Below are 23116 nucleotides of genomic sequence, written 5' to 3' on the forward strand. Positions count from 1 at the left end.
CATTTTTCTGAATTCTTGTTTCTTCATTCTGTTCTGGCTGAATGTTTATTTCTTCCTTCTGCTCCAAATCATTGATTTGAGTCCTGGGTTCCTTCCATTCACTTGGTTCCCTGTACATTTTTCTTTATTTCACTTTCACAGTCTTCACTTTTTCCTCTATTTTACAACCATACTCAATATTTCTGTGAGCGTTGTGATTATCAGTGTTTTGAACTCTGCATCTGATAGGTTGGCAATCTCTTCTTGCTTAGTTCTGTTTTTGGAGCTTTGATCTGTTATTTTATTTGGGCCATATATATTTTTTTTTGTCTTAGTGCACCTATTATGTTTTAAGGGGTGGAGCCTTAGGTAATCACCAGGGTGGGGCAGCCCAGCCCTCAGTGTAGTGGCACTATATGTGGTGGAGGGGTCAGAGAAGGAATAATGCCAATGCTTGGCTCTTGATTAAGTTTTAGTCACTTCCCCCACTATTCACAAGCAAATTGGGCCATTCTAGTGCTGAATCCCAGGTGTGTGGGTTTGTGTATATTCTAGGACCCTGTGGGTCTCTCCAGTGAACTCTCCTGTGAGGCTCGGAGTTTCTCCTGCTGCTGCTACCCCCACAGGTTTTTATAGCCAGAGGTTTTGAGGCTTTATTTACCCATGCTGGAACCCTGGGTTGCACAGTCAGTCTTTCTCCCCAGTTGTTCCTCCTGGTTTACCCACATGCAAATGAGGGACTGCCTGCTCCACCAGCCGCCACCTCACCCACCCAGTCCTCCAGTTGGCTTCTTGCCATGCATCCTCTCCACCCTGGCTGCCTATCTTTGGTCCTCCTACTGGTCTGAATGAATGTTTCTTCTTTAACTCCTTGGTTGCCAGATCTCCACTCAGCTCATCTTTCTGGCAGTGCTGGTTATTTTTTGTTTTTAAATTTGTTGTTGTCCTTCTTTTGGTTGTGGGAAGAGGTTCAGTATATCTACCTATATCTCCATCTTGGCCAGAAGTCTCCTTCTACTTTCTTTGACCTCATATGGTCAAAGAAAATTGCTCTCCAATTGGCAAGGCTTCTATTTCCACTCCCTTCTTTTTGGTACTCTTTCCCCACAACCCCCAAATTTTGCTCTCAGCTAATTGCTCAGCAGGTGAAAATGACTTACGAGTTATGCTACATCTGGAGGCCCCTGCATTTAATACAGGCCTCCCCAGAGGAACTGGGAGGCAGGGGAATTCAGACTTTAGGGTCACATAGATTTAGGTCTATAGTGTTCCAAAAATGTTTTGAAATTTCTTTTTTTTAAAATATATTTTATTGATTATGCCATTACAGTTGTTCTATTTCCTCCCCTGTATTCCCCTCCACCCTGCACACCCCTCCTTCCCACATTCTCTCCTTTAGTTTATGATCACTTCTCAAGTTCTTTAGATTCTATATTTCCCCTACTATTCTTGCCCTCCCCCTTATCTATTTTCTACCTACCATCTATGCTCCTTATTTTCTGTACCATCTCCCCCCTTCTCCTTCTTTCACTCCCCTGTTGCTAACCCTCCATGTGATCTTCATTTCTATGGTTCTGCTCCTGATGTAGCTGTCCACTTAGTTTGCTTTTGTTTTAGGTGTGGTTGTTAGTAACTGTGAGTTTGCTGTCCTTTCACGGTTCATCTTCTTTTTCTTAGATAAGTCCCTTTAATATTTCATATAATAAGGGCTTGGTGATGATGAACTCCTTGAACTTGATCTTATCTGAAACGCACTTTATCTGCCCTTCCATTCTAAATGAAAGCTTTACTGGATAGAGCAATCTTGGATGTAGGTCTTTGTATTTCATGACTTGGAATACTTCTTTCCAGCCCCTTCTTGCCTGCAAGTTCTCTTCTGAGAAATCCGCTGGCAGTCTGATGGGAACTCCTTTGTAGGTGACTGTCTCCTTATGTCTTGCTGCTTCTAGGATTCTCTCCTTCATATAATCTTGGCTAATGTAATTATGATGTGCCTTGGTGTGTTTCTTCTTGGGTCCAACTTCTTTGGGACTCTCTGAGCTTCCTGGATTTCCTGGAAGTCTATTGCCTTTGCCAGATTGGGAAAGTTCTCTTTTATTATTTGTTCAAATAAGTTTTCCACTGTTGCTCTTCCTCTTCCCCTTCTGGTACCCCTATAATTCAGATGTTGGAACATTTAAAGATTTCCTGGAGATTCCTAAGCCTCTCCTCATTTTTTTGAATTCTTGTTTTTTCATTCTTTTGTGTTTGGTCATTTTTTTTCTTCCTTCTGGTCCACTCCCTTGATCTGAGTCCCAGTTTCCTTTCCATCACTATTGGTTTCCTATGCATTTCCATTCATTTCAATTAGTTTAGCCTTCATATGTTCCTCTAATTTGTGACTAAAATCAACCAGTTCTGTGAGCATCCTGATCACCAGTGTTTTGAACTGTGCATCTGAAAGCTTGGCTATTTCATCATCACTTAGAGTTATCAGCTCTGGGGCTTTGAGTTCTTCTTGAGCCATGTTTTAGTCTTTTCAAGCCTGTTACATATGAGGAGTGGAGCCTTAGGTGTTCACCAGGGTAGGGTTAACCAGGTCGCTGGTTTGTGATGCTGTGTGTGGGGGTGGGGTCAGAGAGGTAGCAATAGCAGTCCCCTCTGCTCCTTCTTGTGGCTGCGGTCTACCCAGTCTGTCTCACTGCTCACTCCTTCACTGGTTTATCTGCACGCGAATGTGACCTTGGTCAGCCTGGCACCTTCACTGGGTCCACCCATTGCTACCCCACACCTTGAACCCAGCCTCGGTTCCCTGCGTGCCTGGGTCGGGGGATCTTTTTTGCCTGACCCACTCTGCTGCTGGCTCTGCCCCTCTTACTGGTCTGGCTGAATGGTTCGTTGTTGTCAGACTTCCCCTATAGTTCAGTTTTTTGTGGTTAATTGCATTTTTGTTGCTAAAACTTTGTTGTTTTTAAACTTGGTTGTGCGAGAAGACACAATGTTTCCACCTACGCCTCCATCTTGGCTGAAGTCTGAAATTTCTTTGAATACTTTTCACCTGTAAGTAACCTTTGGAAAATGCTACCTACTTCACATAGATTTGGTGTGAAGATAAAACAAGTGTAAAGTACAACTTGTACAGTTTAGCAGCTCAAAATTACAATTTCTGCTTTGTTTTTACTCATTCTATAATTTGCTTTTTTGCAGAGGTGGTAATTAAAATATTTAACAACTCTTTAGCAGGGCACATTCCCATAAAAACGGCCCATGTCCCTGAAGCTAGAGTTGGATACGAAGGCCCTTTTTGCTATGTCGTCATAAACCCTATGCCTCGATCCTGGGGAGGACAGGAGCTCTTCAGGAAGGGGCCAAGTGAGTGGTGGGGGACCCTTCAGGGGCTTGGGGCAGTGGCTATTTAAATATTATGCAACCGACAAGGCTGTTCTGGCTTATACAGTCTGAATATCAGTCTGTCCTCTGGTGATCTCATGACCGCTATCTCAGAAGGTCCACACAGGGTGCTAGGGACTTGGTCCATCCTTCACCGTACTCAGTCTCCTGATATGAACCCCTTCTCCAGGAACATGCTCACATGAGTTAAATCATTTTTTAAATAGTGGGGCCACATTTGTCTCTTCATCTGATCCTACACTCTTTGGCTTTTCCTGTCCAGTAGAGTCTGGATTCCCCAGGACTCCCCTCCAATCTCTTCAGCAGCACTAGGCTCAGCCAGGGAGCCACTGTGAAGGCGGTGAAGCCCAGAAGAAGCAGCAACATTAGAGAAACATAGCAGAGAAGTAAGGGTCAACATCGAGAATAGGAAAGGCGAGGAAGAAAGCGGGAGGGGTGTGTGTGTGTTGGGGTTCGAAGAACAGAGTTTTACAGGAGTGGCAGCTCAGTTTGGCCAACTCTATGCCCCCAGGTCTCAGCACAGCATCTGACATATGGTTGTTTTTGTGTTGCCTGGATGAGGAATTAATTATCCCCTGTAAGTCATATTGCCGCAGTACTCAACGATTATATGGGGAATGAGTAATACTCAGGCTAAAGTTAGCTCTGTCTTTCCTAAACACAACATGCTGCAAGTTAATTACAAACTGAAGAAATGCTACCTGCATGGATGGTTGCCCCATGCCTTACCTTTGCGGCTTTGGCATTCCTAATGGTAATGAGTTGCTGGGCAATCACGGACAAAACTTCTATGTCAATCCGATTAAATTCATCAAAGCAGCACCAGGCTCCTGACTGTGCCAGACCGCTAAAGAAGCGCCCCATCATCTGAAATCAAAATGATGCCATTCAACTTGGTATGACATAGTGGAACTCCTTTAAAAGTTAAATTATGAACTGAAATATTAAAGAGAATACAGGCAGTATGTGCGAATGAGCAATCGTTTTATGTGAATACTGGGCTGTGTCAGAAGTTAACATCTTTCTATTAGAGGAAACATCTTTTTGTTTCTCTCTAAATAATCTGAAGCTGATTTTTATTTTTAAATACCATAATACCAATTTTCCTGCTTTTTCATAACCTTTACGGACCTATGTAAATTCTTGACATGTTCTCAAAGAAACACATGGAATAAACACATATAAGGACTTAAACATCTTGAAGAATTTTACTAAGGAGAGCTTTCCTGGTCTTTTTTTTTTATGTACAACTATTATTACTTTATTTTGTTTTAACACTGAGAGAATTTTGACACTCCATTTTGAAATGATAGTATCCATTGGTTCCCAGTCCTAAGTTCTAAATGTATTATTACATATTTTGAAATGTTTTCTATTTTCTTTAATTTTAATTGTTGCTCAAGTACAGTTTTCTGCCTTTCTACTCCCATCCCAGCGCACCCACCCAACCCTCCCCACCTCCCTCCCTCCCATTTTCACCTCACCTTGTTTTTGTCCACGTGTCCTTTATACTTGTTCCTGTAAACCCTTCTTCCCCTTTTCCCCTGAAATTCCCACCCCTCACCCTTCTGGACACTGTTAGCCTGTTCTCAGTTTCAGTGTCTTGGGTTATATTTTGCTTGTTTGTTTTGTTGGTTAGGTTCCTGTTAAAGGTGAGATCATATGGTATTTGTCTTTCACCACCTGGCTTATTTGGCATAGCATAATGTTCTCCAGTTCCATCCATGCTGTCGAAAAGGGTAGGAGCTCCTTCTTTCTTTCTGCCACATAGAATTTCATTGTGTAAATGTACTATAGTTTTTTTGATCCATTCATTTACTGATGGACACCTAGGTTGCTTCCAGCACTTGGCTACTGTAAATTGTGCTACTATGAACATTGGGGTGCATAGGTTCTTCTGGATTGGTGTTTCAAAAGAATCTATGCACCCCAATGTTCCTGGTCTTGACGAGCTACTGCAGAGGCTGGGCCACACGGAAACCACTGAGCCAAGCTGAACTGTGCAGGTGAGGGTGGTGGTTTGAACCACAGCAGAGTTCTAATGGTTTCTGCTGAATGTGCACACGTGTCCATCTAAATTATAATTTCCTTTGGAGACTTGAGTTTTGGGGTTCAGCACGGGTACAAAAATAGCCAATCAAATCATTTCCTTGCTTTGTTTCTGCCTTTTCTCTGTAAGAGTCATTCCTCTAGCTCCTGTCAGTGGAGCACTGACAACCAGTCCAGTCTGGGGCTGCCTGACTCAAATTTATTTTTGCTCAAATAAAATCTTAAAATTTGTAATATGCTTCAGTTTATCTTTCTGAGTTATGTTCTGAGAGTTTATTTATTAGCCTGACTTTGGGAATTCAAAATATACTTCTAAAATTTATTCTTCAAGGACAGTTTGCATTCACTATTATTTTGTATCAGTTTCAGAAGAACAGCCAAGTGGCTAGAAAGTACTTTACAAAGTGGTCCCCCTGCTGCTTCAAGCACCACCTGGCCCGGTACCTATTCATTTGGTATTATTGACTATATTCCCTATGCTGTAACATACGTCTCTGTGGTTATTCTGCAACTACCAATCTGTACTGCTTAATCCCTTCACCTTTTTTACCCAGCCCTCTAATCCTCCCCCCCCCCGACAGCTGTCAGTCTGTTCTCTGCATCTATGAGTCTTTTTCTATTTTGTTTGTGTGTTTATTAGATTCTACATATAAGTGAAATCACATGGCATTTGTCTTTTAATACAACCTATGGGTCTAGGGGTGGTCACCTGAACCCAACGTACCAATTAGAATCCCAGTTCTGAAATTTAAAATGTAAACCTGCTATTTTCTTGGCAAGGTTATGGACAGACGACCCTCAGACTCCTACAGCCAAGGACGTCCTTGATGTTGCTGTAGTCCCTGCCCTGCTCCACTCTTTTTTGGGTTCTGTGAGATATACCTGCCACTGTAATATATTTTGAATAAGTTTATGTTGGAGATCATTGTTTAAGAGATAAAATAAGAGTATTATGTGAAAAATAATCTAAACAAATAAAATTACTTTAAACAAACAAAATAAAATGTGAGAATATTTAAGAGAAGTGGAGAACAGATGTAGGAGGTCCAGAGCAGGAACAGAGATGTGATGATAAATAAGGAATAAAATGAAGTTGTACTAAGCTGAAGAAAGTAATGCATTCCTTGATTAAAAAGTAGAGCAAATGTCAAATAAAATGAAAGAATAACACTGTCTCATCAATATCCAGCCTGGTAAAATTTCAGAGCTCCAAGGATCAAGGAAAAACCCTTTAAGCTTCCAGAGAGAAAGAAAGCAAAATATTACTCACCTCCTCAAACACATTGAGCTATTATCATTCTTATTAGTAGCAAAACTGATGCTAGAAGACAATGAAATAAAGGTTTCAAAATCATGAGGAAAAATTATTTTAAACCTATGATTCCACCTTGTACCGAATTATCAATGAAGTAGGTGAGTAGATGAAGACTGTCCAGAATATCCATAGACTTAAATGGAAAAAAATGCTCAAGGAAGTAGTCTAGCAAAATAAAAAGGAAATATAAGGAAAAAAACCAAGATACAAAGAACAGCGGCAGCTCAGCATGTCCCACAACAGTGAGTGTGCAAGATGATCACCTGGAGGGCTTGTTGAAAACCTCAGATTGCTGGGCTTCAGAGCCAGTTTCTCAGTTAGGAGGTAGGGGCTGGGGCCTGATAATGTGCATTTCTAACAAGTTGCCAGATGATGCTAATGCTGTTGGTCCAGAGTTTGCAGTTTGAGATCCACAGCTTCTTAAGAACTTGGCTTCTCAAAGTGGACCAGTATCAAATTGCATCATCTGGGGAGATGTTAGAAATGCAAAATTTCAGTTCCCCCACCCACCACACATTCTACAGAATTAGAATATGCATTTTAATAAGGCCCCCTGGGGATTCTCAAGCACACCCAAATCTGAAAAACATTGTCCTAGAAGAAGTTAAGAAAGTTGAAAAGAAAATAAAAAACAACACATTAACTCTGATGCTTGGAACATTTTCCTTTGAATAGTGAAGGGGTCATGATGTATGTACTGATCCTTCTCTATGAGCCCAACTATGCCATTAAATTCCTATAAATAATCCTTGCTATTATAAGTCCTGAATAATGGATTCACATTTTTATATTCAACCCCCTAGGCAAAGCAAAGAGAGAATAATTATAGAATGATGCAATTTCATAAACCTTGACATGGTAGAATGATATTATATAATGAATGAAAACCAGGAAATGAAGTTGGAACAGAAAGTGGGAAGGTCATATCTAATAAAATCTTGATTTAATCAGTTGGCAGATAATGTTCAAAGTTGATATATGTAAATATAGTAATAAATACATGTTTTTACACATAATAACAATCACCAGAAGAACTAAAAACAAACAAACACAATCAGAAAATTTGTCTCTGGAGAGTGGTACTATGTGATGTGAAAATGGAGGAACATTTTCACTTTTAATTTTGGATCTTTACAGTTTGAATTGTTTTAATTTTATTTTTCAGTTACAGTTTATACTCAATATTATTTTGTATTAGTTTCAGGTGTATAACATAGTGGTTAGACAATCATATACTTTACAAAGTGATCCTCTGATATTTCAAGGATCTAACTGGCTCCATGCATAGTAATTACAAAATTATTGACTATATTCCTTATGCTGTACTTTATATCACTGTGACTATTTGTAACTACCAGTTTGTATCCCTTAATCCCTTCACCCTTTTCCCCATTCCCTGGAACCCTTCTTATCTGGTAATAATTATTCTGTTCTCTGTATCTATGAGTCAGTTCTTATTTTGTTTGTTCATTTATTTTGTTCTTTATAAGTACATATAATAAAATCATATGGTGATTGTATTTCTCTAAATCCATCCATGTTGTCACAAATGGTGAGATTTTATTCATTTTTATTGCTGAATAATATTCCATTGAATATAGGTACCACTTCTTTTTTTTTTTTAAATTTTTTATTTATTTATTTATGTTTAGAGGGGAAGGAGAGAGGGAGAGACCCACTCTAATTCATCCACGAGCTAGGTACCACTTCTTTATCATCTATTCATGGGCACCTGGGTTGCTTCTTTATCTTGGCTCTGGGAGGCAGCCTTTCTAGTATTGAGAAGGTGGGGCACTCCCTGGTTTCAATGGGAAAATGTTATAAGCTTGTTTGAATAGTTCTGCAGGTTGGCAAGGAACTGACACCTGCCAGTGATAAGCAGGGACTGTGTCTCATCCCTTTGATGAGAAGAGTTATTTGACTAGGAGATATTATCAGCAAATACAGTGTTGGGAGGGGAACTTGCAGTTAGCCATTTGAGACCCTACCGACTTTATCAGATTTTAAAGCAACATATAATATTAAAACTTAATTTTAGGCCCTAACCACATATAGATATACCATATTTTGTTTAGACCTTCATTGGCTGATAAACATTTGGAGTGTTTCTACTTTTGACTATTATAAATAATATTGCTATGAACATTTGTGTTTTATGTGGACATATATTTTCATTTCTCTCTCTTTTTTAAAGATTTTACTTATTTATCTTTAGAGGGGAAGGGAAGGAGAGAGGGAGAGAAACATCAATGTATGGTTGCCTTTCGGGCGTCCCCTGCTGGGAACTTGCCTGCAGGGAACCAGCCTGCAACTCAGGCAGTGCCCTGACTGTGAATCGAACCGCAGTTGCCTGGTTTGCGGGCCTGAGCTCAATCCACTGAGCTACACCAGCCAGGGCTCTCATTTCTCTTGATAATGACTATACCAAGGAGTAGAATTCCTAGGTACTATAATGACTCTTAGAGAATTCTAGAAGCAGGAAGAGATAAGGGGACAGTCACCTTCAAAGGAGTTCCCATCAGACTGTCAGTGAATTTCTCAAAAGAGACCTTACAGGCAAGAAGGGGTTGGAAAAAAGTATTCCAACTCATGAAATACAAAGACCTACACCCAAGATTGCTCCATCCAGCAAAGCTTTTATTTAGAATGGAAGGGCAAATAAAGTGCTTCTCAGATAAGGCCAAGTTCAAGGAGTTCATCATCACCAAGCCCCTACTATATGAAATGTTAAAGGGACTTATCTAAGGAAAAGAAGATAAAAAATATGAACAGTGAAAGGACAGCAAACTCACAGTTATTAACAACCTGTGACCTTGTAGTGAGTTTTGAAATTGGGAAGTGTAAGTTCCCCAACTTCATTTCTTTTTCCCCTCCAAGATTATTTCGGCTATTTTGGGTCCCTTGAATTTCCATATACGTTTTATGATAAGCTTGTCAATTTCTGCCAAAAGGCAGCTGGGATTTTGGTAGAGATTGCACTGAATCTATACATCTAGTTAGGGAGAATTGTCATATTAGCAATAAACTTTCTGATGCATTAAGATGGGATAGATTTCCACTGGATTTAGGTTCTCTTTAATTTCTTTGAACTTTTAGAAAAATGAGAATATTAGCTCTGTGTGTTAGTGACCAAAAGGCCTCAATAGTCAAATACTGGGTTGGTCAAAAAGTCCATTACTTTTTCTATAAAATAAAAGACATGTTTTTAATTTTCACCAAGAACTATTGATTTGGGTATTTTGAGTAAGTCAGCTATCTCCTGCTACTGCGTTCTAGTGGGTAGAGGCCAGGGATGCTGCTGAACATCTTCTGATGTATAAGACAGCCCCACAGCAAAGAATTACTTGGCCAAAATGTCAGCAGTACCAAAACAGTGGTTTTGCAAAGAGTGGTTTGCAAACCACTTTTGATATGTTTGATCAGCCACAGCGCCTTCTCCATACACTGCACAAATCTTTTTTTTGCATTTTAGTTGCATTTTTACCTTTCCTGAAATAATAAAGCACACTATACTGAAAAGGTTGTGTTATTTTTCATTTTCAATATTGAAATGGTGGCACAAATTCACCAATTTTGATAAGTTCTTTTTTAATGCACGTGGATATGATAGCTGTCACAATACAATCTAATAAAAATTGTTTTGAATAAAGTTAAAGACAACTAAGCACTACTAGAGCCATCATAGGGCAAAAACATAATGAACTTTTTGGCCAACCCAGTACATTTAAGGTTTGCTGAATTTAATAAAGCTAAACAGCTTTCCTAACTGTGGAACTTCATAAAGCATGTAATAATATGTTACTGTGTGATGTGAAAACCTAGAAGGGAAATGAGGCAAAGCGCAGACTTTCTGCTGTTCTGCATGTGGTGTAGTAGCATTCTGAGAAGCATGCTTTTGGGGGGGTGCTTTACAGACTGATGTTTTACGGATCCTTCCCCATAACCGAGGGGCTCTACATCTTTGTAGTTTTCCGAGTATAAATTTGAACTTCTTTTGTTAAATCTAATTTGAAGTATTTCATTCTTTTTGATGCTATTGTAGATGGAATTGTTTTCTTAATTTTCTTTTTGGATTGTTTGTTGCTCTTATATAGAATACAGTTGATTTCTGCATACTGATCTTGTATCCTGCAATCTTGCTGAAATGTACTAGTAGTTCTAACTGTGGGTATGTGTATTTGTCAGAATTTTTAAATCACAAGATCATGCTGTTTATAAACAGACATAGTTTTATTTTCTCCTTTCCCATCTAGATGCCTTTTGTTTCATTTTCTGGAATAATCGCTCTGGCTAGGACCACTAGCATGGTGTTGAATAAAAGAGCAGAGCAGCCATCCTTGTCTTGTTTCTGATCTTAGGTGGAAATCATTCAGTCTTTCACCAGTAAGTCAGTGCTCTTTTCAGACTGAAGAAGTTCTCTTCTGCCTCTAGTATACTGAATGTTTTTATCAAGAAGATTTCTATTTGTTTGGTTTTTAAGGTCATAGCTCACAATGGTATTGGCCAACAGAGTTGGGCAGTGGCCACAGCCGGCTCAGCGATGTGTGAGGACTGCCTGGCCTGGATCATTGTTTCACATCAGTGACACCAAGGGTCAGTGTCACCACCAGAAGGCAAAAAAAAACCACAAAACAACAACATAAAAATGGTAGAAAAGAAGGAAGGAAGGAAGGAGGGAAGGGAGAAACTTTTCTCCATCAGAATGATTACAAGCATCACCCCTGCTGACAACCTTGAAGCTGTTACTTGCTGAAGTGAGCACAGGACTCCAGGAAGGTAAAAAGACGATTTTTGAACAAGGTGAGCTCTAAGGGCTTGGAATCACTTTTAATATATAAAAAAGGGACTTACTTTGCTTTCTATGTTGATCATGACATTTAAGTTCCCATAATTTTAAGACTCACTGTTTGAGTAGATTTTAAGTTTTCATCACAAGAAGAAAAATTCTGTAACTATGTGTGGTGATGAATACTAACTAGAATTACTTTAATAATCATTATGCAACATATCAAATTATTATGTTACAAACTTGAAAGTGTCATAATGTTGTATGCCAATGATATCTCAATAAGAAATAAAATAAAGAACAAAAAGTTACCAAAAAAAAGAGACTCAATGTTAACATATTGGAGGCATCATTGGAAACTCCTTTTGTTTCCTTCACGTATGCTTCCTGAAAGTCCGCCTGGAAGCCAAGTCCAACCATCAGTAATCTGTGCATGGATTCTGGTGGCCGATTTGTAGTTTACTCTTGTGTCTGCTTCTGAAGGAAGCTCCTGCCACCACCTTCCCAATGGTTTGGATAGGGTGGGGGTGGCAGAATGGGAAGTCTTCTCTTGTCACATGTTTGCCTGGAATATTGACAAAGATGGCCTTTGTCTTTTCCTGAAGACCCTTCAAGAGATGTGACTTTCCAAATTAGGAATTAACATGTGAATACAGCAGTTTTCAAAATGTCATGTGGAGACCCCTGCAAATCCCAGTTTCTTTCAGGGGGTCTGTAAAGTATAAGCATTTTCATAATATTAAAATGTTATTTGCCCTTTTTACTCTCATTCTCTCATGAGGCTACAGAGTATAATATGGTTTCAATGTCCACATTGCTGATAATCCTTAAGAAACTGCTGCTTGTCAAGTGCTGGTGTGGTTTCAAAGACGAGTATCAACAATTATCGGAAAGTTATTAAAATATCCCTCTCTTTTTTTGGTTACATTTGTGTGTGGGGCTAGGTTTTCTTCAAATACTTCAACCAAAATAACAGGTCGAATGCAGAAGCAGATGTGAGAATCTGGCTGTCTTCTGTTATGCACATCAGAGATTTTTTAAAAATGTAAACATCAGACATCAGACATACAGACATCAAACATCAGAGATTTTTCAAAAATGTAAAACAGTATCACTCTTCTCACTGAACTTTTTGTTTGGGAACATAGTTATTTTTCACAGCCAATATGTTTACGCTAACATGTAATGCATGTATTATCATTAATTTAAAACAAGTATTTGAATGTGTCGGATTTAATTCTAACGTGGTAAATATTTCAACAGACATAACCCACATATATAAATGAAAGCTTATGAGGTCTTAGTAATTTTTAAGAGTGTAAACAAGGCCTCTGATCACAAAATTTGAGAACTGCTGTATTGAAAAATCCTATCATGATTTCTCACCTTCTATATATTTCATTGTCAATACACAACTCTCAGAATCATTTATTTCTTCCTGTAAGCTTACTCCTGTTTTTAGATTTCCCTGCTTTATCTTGTATCTCACCTCTCTTCTTTCTACTTGCTGACAAAGACAGCTTTTTAATGTTACCACCAACGGACAAGTCCTCCTCTGGCCTTGATTTCCACCGGAACTACTCAGACTGCCTTCCACTGACTCTTCGCCTTTGCTCTATTTATTGTACTTTAACCATCTCTTGCCCACTGGTTTTCTCTCATTTGCCATCACTTTGTTCTCTCCCTCAGTCATGTCATGTTGTAAATAGAAAAAGCCACATAAAGCACTAAATGTGAGTGTCCAGATGCTGGTACTGTACCTTGTAGTCCAAACCATCAGAGCAGTTAAAGACCACGCACTGGATGGCAAGAGCTTTTGCTAGGTCTTTGGTAGTCTCGGTTTTCCCAGTGCCAGCAGGACCAGCTGGTGCACCTCCCAGGTCGAGCTGCAAAGCGCCCATGAGGCACAGGTAGCAGCGATCCTGAAGAAATCAATAAACTGTCATTATTGAAGGGCACTGACTCTGGCCACAAAATCATCAGTCCTTCCCTTGTTATAGGAGGAGGGTCATTATTTTATACAAAAGGTTTTGTAGCAGTTGAAATATACTCAGAGAGCCAGGCATGTAATTAATGTAAACCTCTGCTTCACAAAGATATTTCCTAGTAAATCGTTGTAAGAGTTAATGTTAGATAAAGCTTTTCCAGACTACTTTGATTTTTAAAAAAAAAGCATTCTTCTTTCAACGTAAGTGATCAGTAACTTAAGTGATCAGTAACTTACCGTGAGAGGAGTAATAACTAATCTTGGGCATGCACCCAAGTACTCGTAGCCATAAGTGTACTGAGAGAGCGCCATTCTAGCCACACAATTGTCTAGGTCTATATCCCAATAGTAGCGCAGCTGTCTCTGCCAGTCAAAGGACTCGACTTCCTCGACCTACATGAGTGAGATGACAATGATATGCACATTAGGTGCACTAATTTCAGAAAGTAAGATACAATTTTACTTAAACGAAACAGGTACCTTGGCTTGAACAAGTTCAGTGACAATGTCTCTTGCATGTACATCGATAGTAATTAAGGCAGTTACGATGTTTCTGTGTAATTGAGGAAGGCTGCCTCGAACCACGGCCGCCAGGGCATTTAATCTCTACAAATTAAAAGAAAAATTATCGTAATTAATTTCAAACATCAGCTTACATATATATCTTTTTACTACTAAATTTGGAGTAGACATTTGGCAAAACTGTCTAATTTTAAGAATCCATATTTCTGTGACCCAACAGTTTAACTTACTGGTTTCTTGTAACAGTTTTAGGAAGTACATGCTGTGTTTACCCTCATGTTCCATCAGAGGAAACTGAGAGACGGAAAGTGACCTGGTGGCAGTCACAGGTATAAAGTGGCAAAAGTGACACCTGAGTGCACATGTGCCTCAGAAAAGCCCCACGTTCTTAACGACCACGTGGTGATGTCGCTAGAGAAGATTGTTGTCCCTAAAAATTAAATGGGGTAAAGGTAGTATGCCTCACTTTTCCTTTGATAATCAGAAAATGTGAGCATTTTAAGCAAGCCAGAGATTGGTGAAATAAAAGCATTTTTGATAGATTGAGCTCCCAATTCTCACTTAAATGGTTAAATCTTTTTCAAAGAAGAGCAGTTGACCCTTTTCAGTCCTACAGGCCTTGTACTGCTGTGCTGAGTTTTCACTTTGACGACAATAATCAGGGACCTGCCTCCACGGAGAGGTCGATGGGCCTTTCTTTAGGGAGTCTCTTCCTGGACCCTGGGACGTAAAGTCCTATTGATGACCTTCAGTCCTACTGGGGATCCCCTTGTCTTTCTATTATAAGAGCGAATCTTTCAAAGATGCAACATGGCTCAGAAGTAGAATTGAATTTGGAGTTAAAGATTAGGCCTAACTGTGCAATATCAGTTCCCAACTCTAGTTTAAAAATTCTTGTAGAATGACATTTATAGTCATTCCATTGTTTATTGTTTTATTGATAGTTACCTGAGGGTTCTATAAAATAGTAGAACACTGCATCTTGAGCCTAAGAAGAGAAATGGCAGAAATCCTGGGGGTTTTCTACATTAAATAAACTTCTGAGAGAGACATCTGGGACCTAGTAAATACAATCTCTCCTTAAATATTGCAAATAGTTATAATCCTGACATTTTCCTCTTGAATCATTTTTTCTGTGCTTATTAGTATTCATATAAAATATTACACAAACACCAAGGTAGTGGCCCTAAGAAAACTTGAACATAATCAGTTTTAGTGAGAACCCCAAAACTTTGTAAAGTCAGTTCAGAATATTAAATTTGCGAAAGTGAATTTGTTTTAACCATGTCAATAAAAACCACTGAGAGAATCTTGCACAGCAATATGTTCAGGGCCTTTCTGTTGAAAACTCTCACCTCAAAGTTGACTTTTTCAAAAGCTTCCAGAGCCTCCAAATGATTACCATTTGCTTCCAAACATGCGGTCAAATCGCGGCACCAAATAATTTGAGAAATGGTCAGGATCACCTGCACAGAAACGTCTCCCTTGAGTGTGTGATGCCTCTCACCAAAAAGGGAGTCAGAGACGGAAGTGTACGGAGCGTCACTCACTTGTGAAGGGTGGCCAGCGGTCACCCAGTCTGTCCTCCGTTTCCCGTGATAGTCCGCGATAGCAGCTTTGCACAGGCGACGCAAAGACGTGAACATGGCTTCCTCCACTTTACCCAGCCACTCCTCCACGTTGCCTCGGGCCTTCAGGCCTTTGCCCAAGCTAACCTGGGAGACAAGCAGAGCAACGGGAATATGGCTCCCGTGTGACTTGCGGGTCATCTGTCCTCCGCACTTCTGCAACAGAGAACCCTGAGCCGCAGAACCCTGAAGCCTGACCACAAATACTGGAACTTTCTCTCACTATCACACTCTACATCTCTCTCTACCGCCTTTGCTGATTGCTTTATTTTGCTGCTTCCCTTTGGAGCCAACTCCATTTAAGAGGAGTCTATGTGCATTACGAAGTTCTTTCACTTTCTTTTCCTACTTGCTGATATTGAATTTTTGGCTCCAACCACTCCTCTAAACCTGTTAAGGTCAGAAAAGTTAGCAACTTTCTCCCAACTGCCCACCCCAACTGACACCCTTCAGTCCTTTTCTTATTTATCTCTTGAATTTCCAGTGATCTGATTGCTTGTCTGGGTCTCTTGCATCTGTCCTTCTTATTCTTCCCTCCCTTTAAACTCATGTTCTCCCTGGATGCCAGCCATGGTCCTCCCTTCTCTCTTCTTTTGCACTAATGTCGAGCAACTTCTTTGGCAAGAAGATCAATTCAGGGCAAGTGAAATGTTGATGGGTTCCTGCACTCCTGTAGAGTCACCACTGTGCTATAACTGGACTGAAACCCTTGACATTTCATGCACAGCTCATCTGTGGAATGCTCTCCCTTCTGTGCTTCCTCTCCATCTCCCTTGGCTGCTCTGTACGTGCCATGTGTGTGAAGTCACCTGGTTGCCCACCATCTGCTCATACTTCCACTTGCTTGATGTTTACCATACACCAGGCACTGTGCAGTGTGCTTTGGAGACGCCAAAGCTAATAACGACAACTAATACTTTCAAAGCACGCACTGGACACTGCTCTAAGTAATTATATATAATAACACTTGAAAATCTTTAGCATCTCATTAATTAGGAACTGTTACTAACTACCTTTCTATAGGTGAGGTTAAAGGTTGGCACTCAAATCCAGTGGCACAGCAGTAGAACTGGCGCTCTTAACCTGTCTGCTCTTGTGCCGCTTGTGAAGCTGAGGAAGACATGGCTCTGTATTCTCCGCTCTGTTTCCCAGAACAGAGCACATGCCTCTGGAATGGCATTTATTGTGACGCTTTTTAATGTCTTTTTATTTTCACTGTATCTAAACTAGAAATCTCTGAGGGCAGGGGTTTCCTCTTGGTTGTCCCTGGAACTGCTGAGCCAGCAGAGTGCCAGTCACAGGAGCACTGGATGGATGCTTAGAGCGGTAGTGAATAAACCTCTACCCTCCACCCCGGAGGCTAACAATTTTCACCCATAAAGAATTTCAGGGACTTCCGGCCAAGATGGAGGCATAGGTGGAAACATTGTGCCTCCTCACACAACCAAGTTTAAAGACAGCAAAGTTTTAGTTACAAAAACACAACCAAAACACAGAAAATTGAACTGTATGGAAGTCCAACAACAATGAACCATTCAGCCAGACTGGTAAGAGGGGTGGAGTCAGTGGCTGGCGGAGCTGAGGATGGGGGTCGCACAGGAAAAAGTGGCCAGACCAACCCAGGGCGCAGGCGGTGGTTGGCAGATCCCAGGTGTGAGGTGGCAACTGGTGGACCCAGTGAGGGTTCAAGACGGCTGGCTGACTGCGGTCACACATTCGCGCATAGATAAACCAGGCAGAGGAGTGAGCAGTGAGAGACCATGAAGGCTAGGGCCCCAGTGATGGGAATTAAAGCCTAAAAGCACCAATTGAAAAAACTTTCAAGATTGAGGTGCTGGAACAGGCTCCCAGTCTCACAGAAATTTCGTTGGAGAGACCCACAGGGTCCTGGAGGGTGCACAAGCCCACATACCCGGGAACCAGTACCAGAAGGGCCCAATTTGCTTGTGGAAAATGGAAGAGGGGACCAAAATTCGAGAGAGAGCAGAACAAACCCGATTGCCCCTCTCTGACCCCGCCCCCACATACAGTGTCACAACCCAAAGACTTGGGTTGCCCCGCCCTGGTGAACACCTAAGGCTCTGCCCCTCATAGGTAACAAGCCCGAACAGACCAAAATATGGCTCAAGAAGAACAGCTCAAAGCCCCAGAGCCAATACTTCTAAGTGACCAAGACATAGCCAACCTATCAGATACACAATTCAAAACACTGGTGATCAGGATGCTCACAGACCTGGTTGATTTTAGTAACAAATTAGAGGAACAAATGAAGGCTTAACTAAGTGAAATGAAGGGAAATGCACAGGAAAACAATAGTGATGGAAAGGAAACTGGGACTCAAATCAATGGAGTGGACCAGAAGGAAAAAAAATTGACCAAACAGAAAAGAATGAAGAAACAAGAATTTTTTTAAAATGAGGAGAGGCTTAGGAACCTTCAGGACATCTTTAATCGTTCCAACATCTGAATTATAGGGGTACCAGAAGGGGAAGAGGAACAGCAACAGTGGAAAATTTATTTGAACAAATAATAAAGGAGAACTTCCTCAATCTGGCAAAGGAAATAGACTTTGAGGAAGTCCAGGAAGCTCAGAGAGTCCCAAAGAAGTTGGACCCAAGAAGAAACACACCAAGGCACATCATAATTACATTACCCAAGATTAAAATGAAGGAGAGAATCCTAGAAGCAGCAAGAGATAAGGGGACAGTCACCTACAAAGGAGTTCCCATCAGACTGTCAGCTGACTTCTCAAAAGAGACCTTGCAGGCAAGAAGGGGCTGGAAAGACCTATTCCAAGTCATGAAATCTAAAGACCTACATCCAAGATTGCTCTATCCAGCAAAGCTTTCATTTAGAATGGAAAGGCAGATAAAGTGCTTCTCAGATAAGGTCAAATTCAAGGAATTTATCATCACCAAGCCCTTATTATATGAAACATTAAAGGGACTTATCTAAGAAAAAGAAGATAAAAATATGAACAGTGAAAGGACAGCAAACTCACAGTTATTAACAACCACACCTAAAACAAAATCAAACTAAGAGGACAGCTAGGTCAGGAATGGAACCACAGAAATGGAGATCACATGGAGGGTTAGCAACAGGGGAGTGGGAGGAGGAGAAGGAGGGAAAAGGTACATAGAATAAGTAGCACAGACAGTAGGTAGAAAATAGAGGGGAGGGCAAGAATAGTATGGGAAATATAGAATCTAAAGAACTTGTGACACATGGATATAAACTAAAGGGGGGAATGGTGGGAGAGGGGGTGTGCAGGGTGGAGGGGAATTAAGAGAGGGAATGGAACAACTGTAATGGCATAATCAATAAAATATATTTAAAAAAATTTCAAACAAAAAGCACCTCACCCTTTCTCCCTCTGGTGACAGCATTGCCAAAATGTCATTAGTATAAACTTTTTCTGGCTCTCCATCCACACCAGGAATCCTTCCTTCAGCAGGAGGCATGAGAGCAAATTCAAGCCTCGAAATGGAGTCGAAGCATTTCCTTAAGTGTGGCTGCACAGCTTGGGGATTTCGTGTCTGGGCCAGAATCTCCAGAAGTTCATCATTCGACAAGAAGTAAAATCTGGATTAAAGAAAATACCTAAGATGTAACTAGGAATTGAAGCAAAGCCTTATATAGACCTATAAGATAACCCCTTAGCCACATCTCTTCCCCATCCAGTGATTTCCTGGACCTCCAAGCCACTGGTCTTGGGTTTCTAGGGACACCACGTGTCCCAAAAGACAATTGCTGTGATTATTAGTACAGATGCACCTCAAACATCTAGAATTAGTGCCTGGTAAATAAAAGATATTTTTCATAAAGATTATTAAAAAGGCTGGTTCTTGCTATAACAGATTTGTTCACATGCCTGTGCTACTTAGCTTTGAGCTTCTTACAGTGAAGACATATTATTTGCTTTTCCTAGAATCCAGCCTAGTACCTCACACATAATTTGTTGGATAGATGGATGGGTGGTTACAGGAACTTCGTTTGGTTCTGTGAATATATGCATGTGGGCCATGCTGGGGTGATACTGCATGGGATTTTCCTAGACCCTGCCCCACAGGGCCATTTGGAGGCAGGAAAAGATCTTAGGGAAAGAACTAGAGAAGGTGCATACTGGGATGCCCAGGGATGAAGGTGGGGGCAGAGGGCCTGGGCAGAGAAGTCACTGCATTTCTGTGAGGGAAGCTGGCGCCCATGAGAAATTCCTCAGGGTTGGGGGGAAATCCCATGAATCCCAGACTGGCCCCATGTGGGAAAGAGGGGGTCAGATGAGTACCAGCCACATCAGGCTTCTCCTGTCACCTCCTCCCTTCCCTGCTCTAAACTGGAGCCCTTGGAAAATAAACAGGACGTAGGGAGAGTTGATCATCATACATCTTCATCATCACTAACACCTTCAGCCCAACAACAGGTTGAGGCAGGGAAGGGGGAAGTTTTAACTTTGAATGAAGTTTAGAGTTTTGATTATTACAGCTCATTTTTTTGGGTTAAGGTTGATGAGAGGTTGGTTTTTTGTTTTTAATTATCTGAAAATGACAGGAAAATTCATGAGGCTCGATCGAGATTTTATGTAAAGGGGCAGGAAGAAACTAGCCTCCAGGAGGAAATGCGGAGGTGATTATTAGTTACAAATGAAGATGTTTTGGTTGCATTTATTAGTCCTGCTTCTTTAACAACATATATGCTCATAACTAATTTGTCCCCAAACTTTGTTTTCAGCTAAAGGAACAGATAACTGTAAAAATGAGGGCTCTAATTTGCCTTTGAGCCCTGTGAGAGCAGGGGCAGTGCTGTGTCTCTAAGACCTACCTTGACCCACAGCTCACAGAAAGTTTGCGTAAGGTCGTTAGGGTGAAATCAACGCCTCACAGAGCCTCCTGACATAATGAACATTGCAGACCCAGTTGATGTCATTCCAAACAAAGGGAGAAAAAAGGAACTGATACTTTTTGTTGTTCAGTATTTTCATAGGTAAATTTGTACCAGGATTTCGTTACATATCAAAAGCAGTTTCTTTAAATATCAAAAATGTCTTTGGCCTTGGGAGACCCAGGTTGGGAACCACTGATTTAAGAATGCAATAGACAAAGGGCAGGTTCCAAACCTCAAACTCTTCCATCTTTTTCCATTCTGCTATATTTCTGTAAGTTTTTGGTAAGCTTTGGTAAGATTCTTTAAAGTCCGACTACTTGCGTTAAAACTCAACCAGATCCACCGGATCCTGCGTTCCCTGTGCACACACAGAGTCCATCTGTCCTGCTTACTTGGCCATTACCCCTCTCAGTAGGGTAACCCAGATAAGCACCGAACCCCAGCTGCCTCTGTGGTTGTTCTAAGACTCCCGTTCCTTAACTGCTAACAGGAAAAATCCATAAAAGGTGAACATGTTCATGTTCTCTGTTATGGTGCACTGTGCCCAGCAACTGCAGCTGGGAGCCTTTGGTACCACCAAGCAGTCTTACACAACTGTATCACGGAGGCTTATCACCAGGACAGTCCAACTGTTGGCCGTGAGCACCACAAGGGCAGGGGCCCAGCCTTTTCCTCTTTGTACCTTCAGTGCTGAACAAAACATTTGGTGTGTTTTCATTTATGTATTTATTTAAATCCTCACCTGAGGATATGCTTATTGATTTTAGAGAGGGAAAGGAGGGTGGGAGGAAGAGAGAGAGAGAGAGAGAGAGAGATGTCAATATGAAAGAGAAACATCAGTCAGTAGCCTCCTGTTTGTGCCCTGACCAGGGATCAAACCTGCAACCTAGTCACGCACCCTGACTGGGAATCCAACCCACAACCTTTTGGTGTAAGGGATGACTCTCTAACCAACTGAGCCACCCTGCCAGGGCCATTTGATATATTTTTAAAATGCATAGGTGAGTAAAAAACTTCATTTGGAATTTGTGAAAAAATCTCTTAGGCACCTTCTATAGTGACATTCTTAGACCATCAATCAACTTAAAGAAACCTGCTCAGGCAACACGGTCTCCAACTTTTTGTATACATATCTGTGGATACACGTGTGTACATATATGACACACCCATCAGTGGGGCAAAGTTGTGATCAAGAATCCTTCCAGCACCTTGAGTATTTACCCACTTAAACCTTTACCTCACCTTGATACTGTACCTCACCTTGACATTTACGCTCCCTCATCAACATACGAGCTGGACGGCCATTTTCAAATGTCTTTCTTGTTTTTCTCTTTGATTCCCTGATATTTTGAGGTTATGGTTTGTTTTTAGGTATATCCTTTTAAATTAATGGATAGTTTTAACTACTAAAAAATATCATAGGTTGCTTTGTAAACTTACCTTGGGAAGATAACTCTTTTTGATTCTAAATATGACTCTAAACACTTCTGAATTTGGTCCAGTAACGCGTTATTGTTTTGAAAAGTCTCCAGAAGTCCTGTTCATTGAAAATAAAGGGACTGGTAAAATTACATGAAAATAAATAGAGAATAGAATTTTAAGTGGAAATAAAATACTATGTTAATATTTTTAAAGCTTTTGTTTTATTTAGTAAAAAGAATCTAATAAATTAAAATGTGTGAGGTTGGCTAAGAATGTTAGGTATTAGTGTAATTAATATTAATTTTAATATTTACCATAGTTGAACAAGAACTTAACTTGCAACATTTTTAGCTAGCATCCTCCCTTTTGGCAGGCTGAGGGCACACAAACCAAAGCCAAACAGTTGTCTTTTTGACCCTCCGGAAGTAGCCATTCTCTGAACTCTCTTATTTATGTTTTCTGTTTCCTCTGCCATCTTTAGATGCTGAAATTGTGGCAATGGGATTCTATTTCTTTATCACTAAACTCTAGCACTTTAAGGAGCAACATTCATGCCTTACTTAACTTTGAAGTTTTGGTGCCTATCACAGTGCTTGGCTTACCCACCCACCCAAGAATCAAACCCTGTCTTTTCCATAGTCCCAAGGATGGGATCAATGACCCAATCCAATCCCTAACCCCCACCCAAGCATATCCGCCTGGCTTTTACTTCGGAACCCCTTCTTCTTGTGCACTCGACTTCAACCCACACTGGCTTCCTTTCCAGCGATTGTGCATGCTGAGTGCACTTTCACCTCAGAGTCTTTGCCTGCGTTCTTTCCTCTGCCTTTAACAATACTCCCTCCCTCAAACACTCTCATGTCCTCATCCCTGCAGATTTCTGTTCAAAAACAACTTTATCAAAAAGGCTTGCCATCTCTCTCTCCCCCCACCACACACGGCTACTCTCTGTCCCCTTTGCCTTGCTTAATTTTTGTTCATAGCTTTATCATCACCTGAAATGATTCATACAGATTCACACTTCTTTATTTGAAATCCCTAGGACTAGGTGTATCTTGGAATCAGATTTTTTTTAATTTCAAAAGTTACATAATAAGTCTAGGAAGAACTAGGACAGCACTCTGTAACCAAACACATTAATATATTTTTGCAGCAAA

At 40.6% G+C, this 23116-nt stretch overlaps 1 protein-coding gene across 1 annotated transcript in view; it reads right to left on the reverse strand.

Moving 5' to 3' along the window:
- Positions 1-23116, reverse strand: part of DNAH6 (dynein axonemal heavy chain 6) — a 243147-nt gene that overhangs the window by 150305 nt on the left and 69726 nt on the right. Inside the window, exons 23-30 of the mRNA XM_053664561.1 lie at positions 21978-22074; positions 19019-19238; positions 15579-15743; positions 15384-15494; positions 13987-14112; positions 13744-13899; positions 13280-13441; positions 4099-4236 (exon numbers count right to left, since the gene is read on the reverse strand). Coding sequence (XP_053520536.1) covers positions 4099-4236; positions 13280-13441; positions 13744-13899; positions 13987-14112; positions 15384-15494; positions 15579-15743; positions 19019-19238; positions 21978-22074 — 1175 coding nt within the window. The remainder of the gene's footprint in view (positions 1-4098; positions 4237-13279; positions 13442-13743; positions 13900-13986; positions 14113-15383; positions 15495-15578; positions 15744-19018; positions 19239-21977; positions 22075-23116) is intronic.

Source organism: Artibeus jamaicensis, unplaced genomic scaffold, assembly GCF_021234435.1.
Source record: "Artibeus jamaicensis isolate MK-2021 breed Jamaican fruit bat unplaced genomic scaffold, CSHL_Jam_final contig_384, whole genome shotgun sequence".
Taxonomy (NCBI): Eukaryota; Metazoa; Chordata; class Mammalia; order Chiroptera; family Phyllostomidae; genus Artibeus; species Artibeus jamaicensis.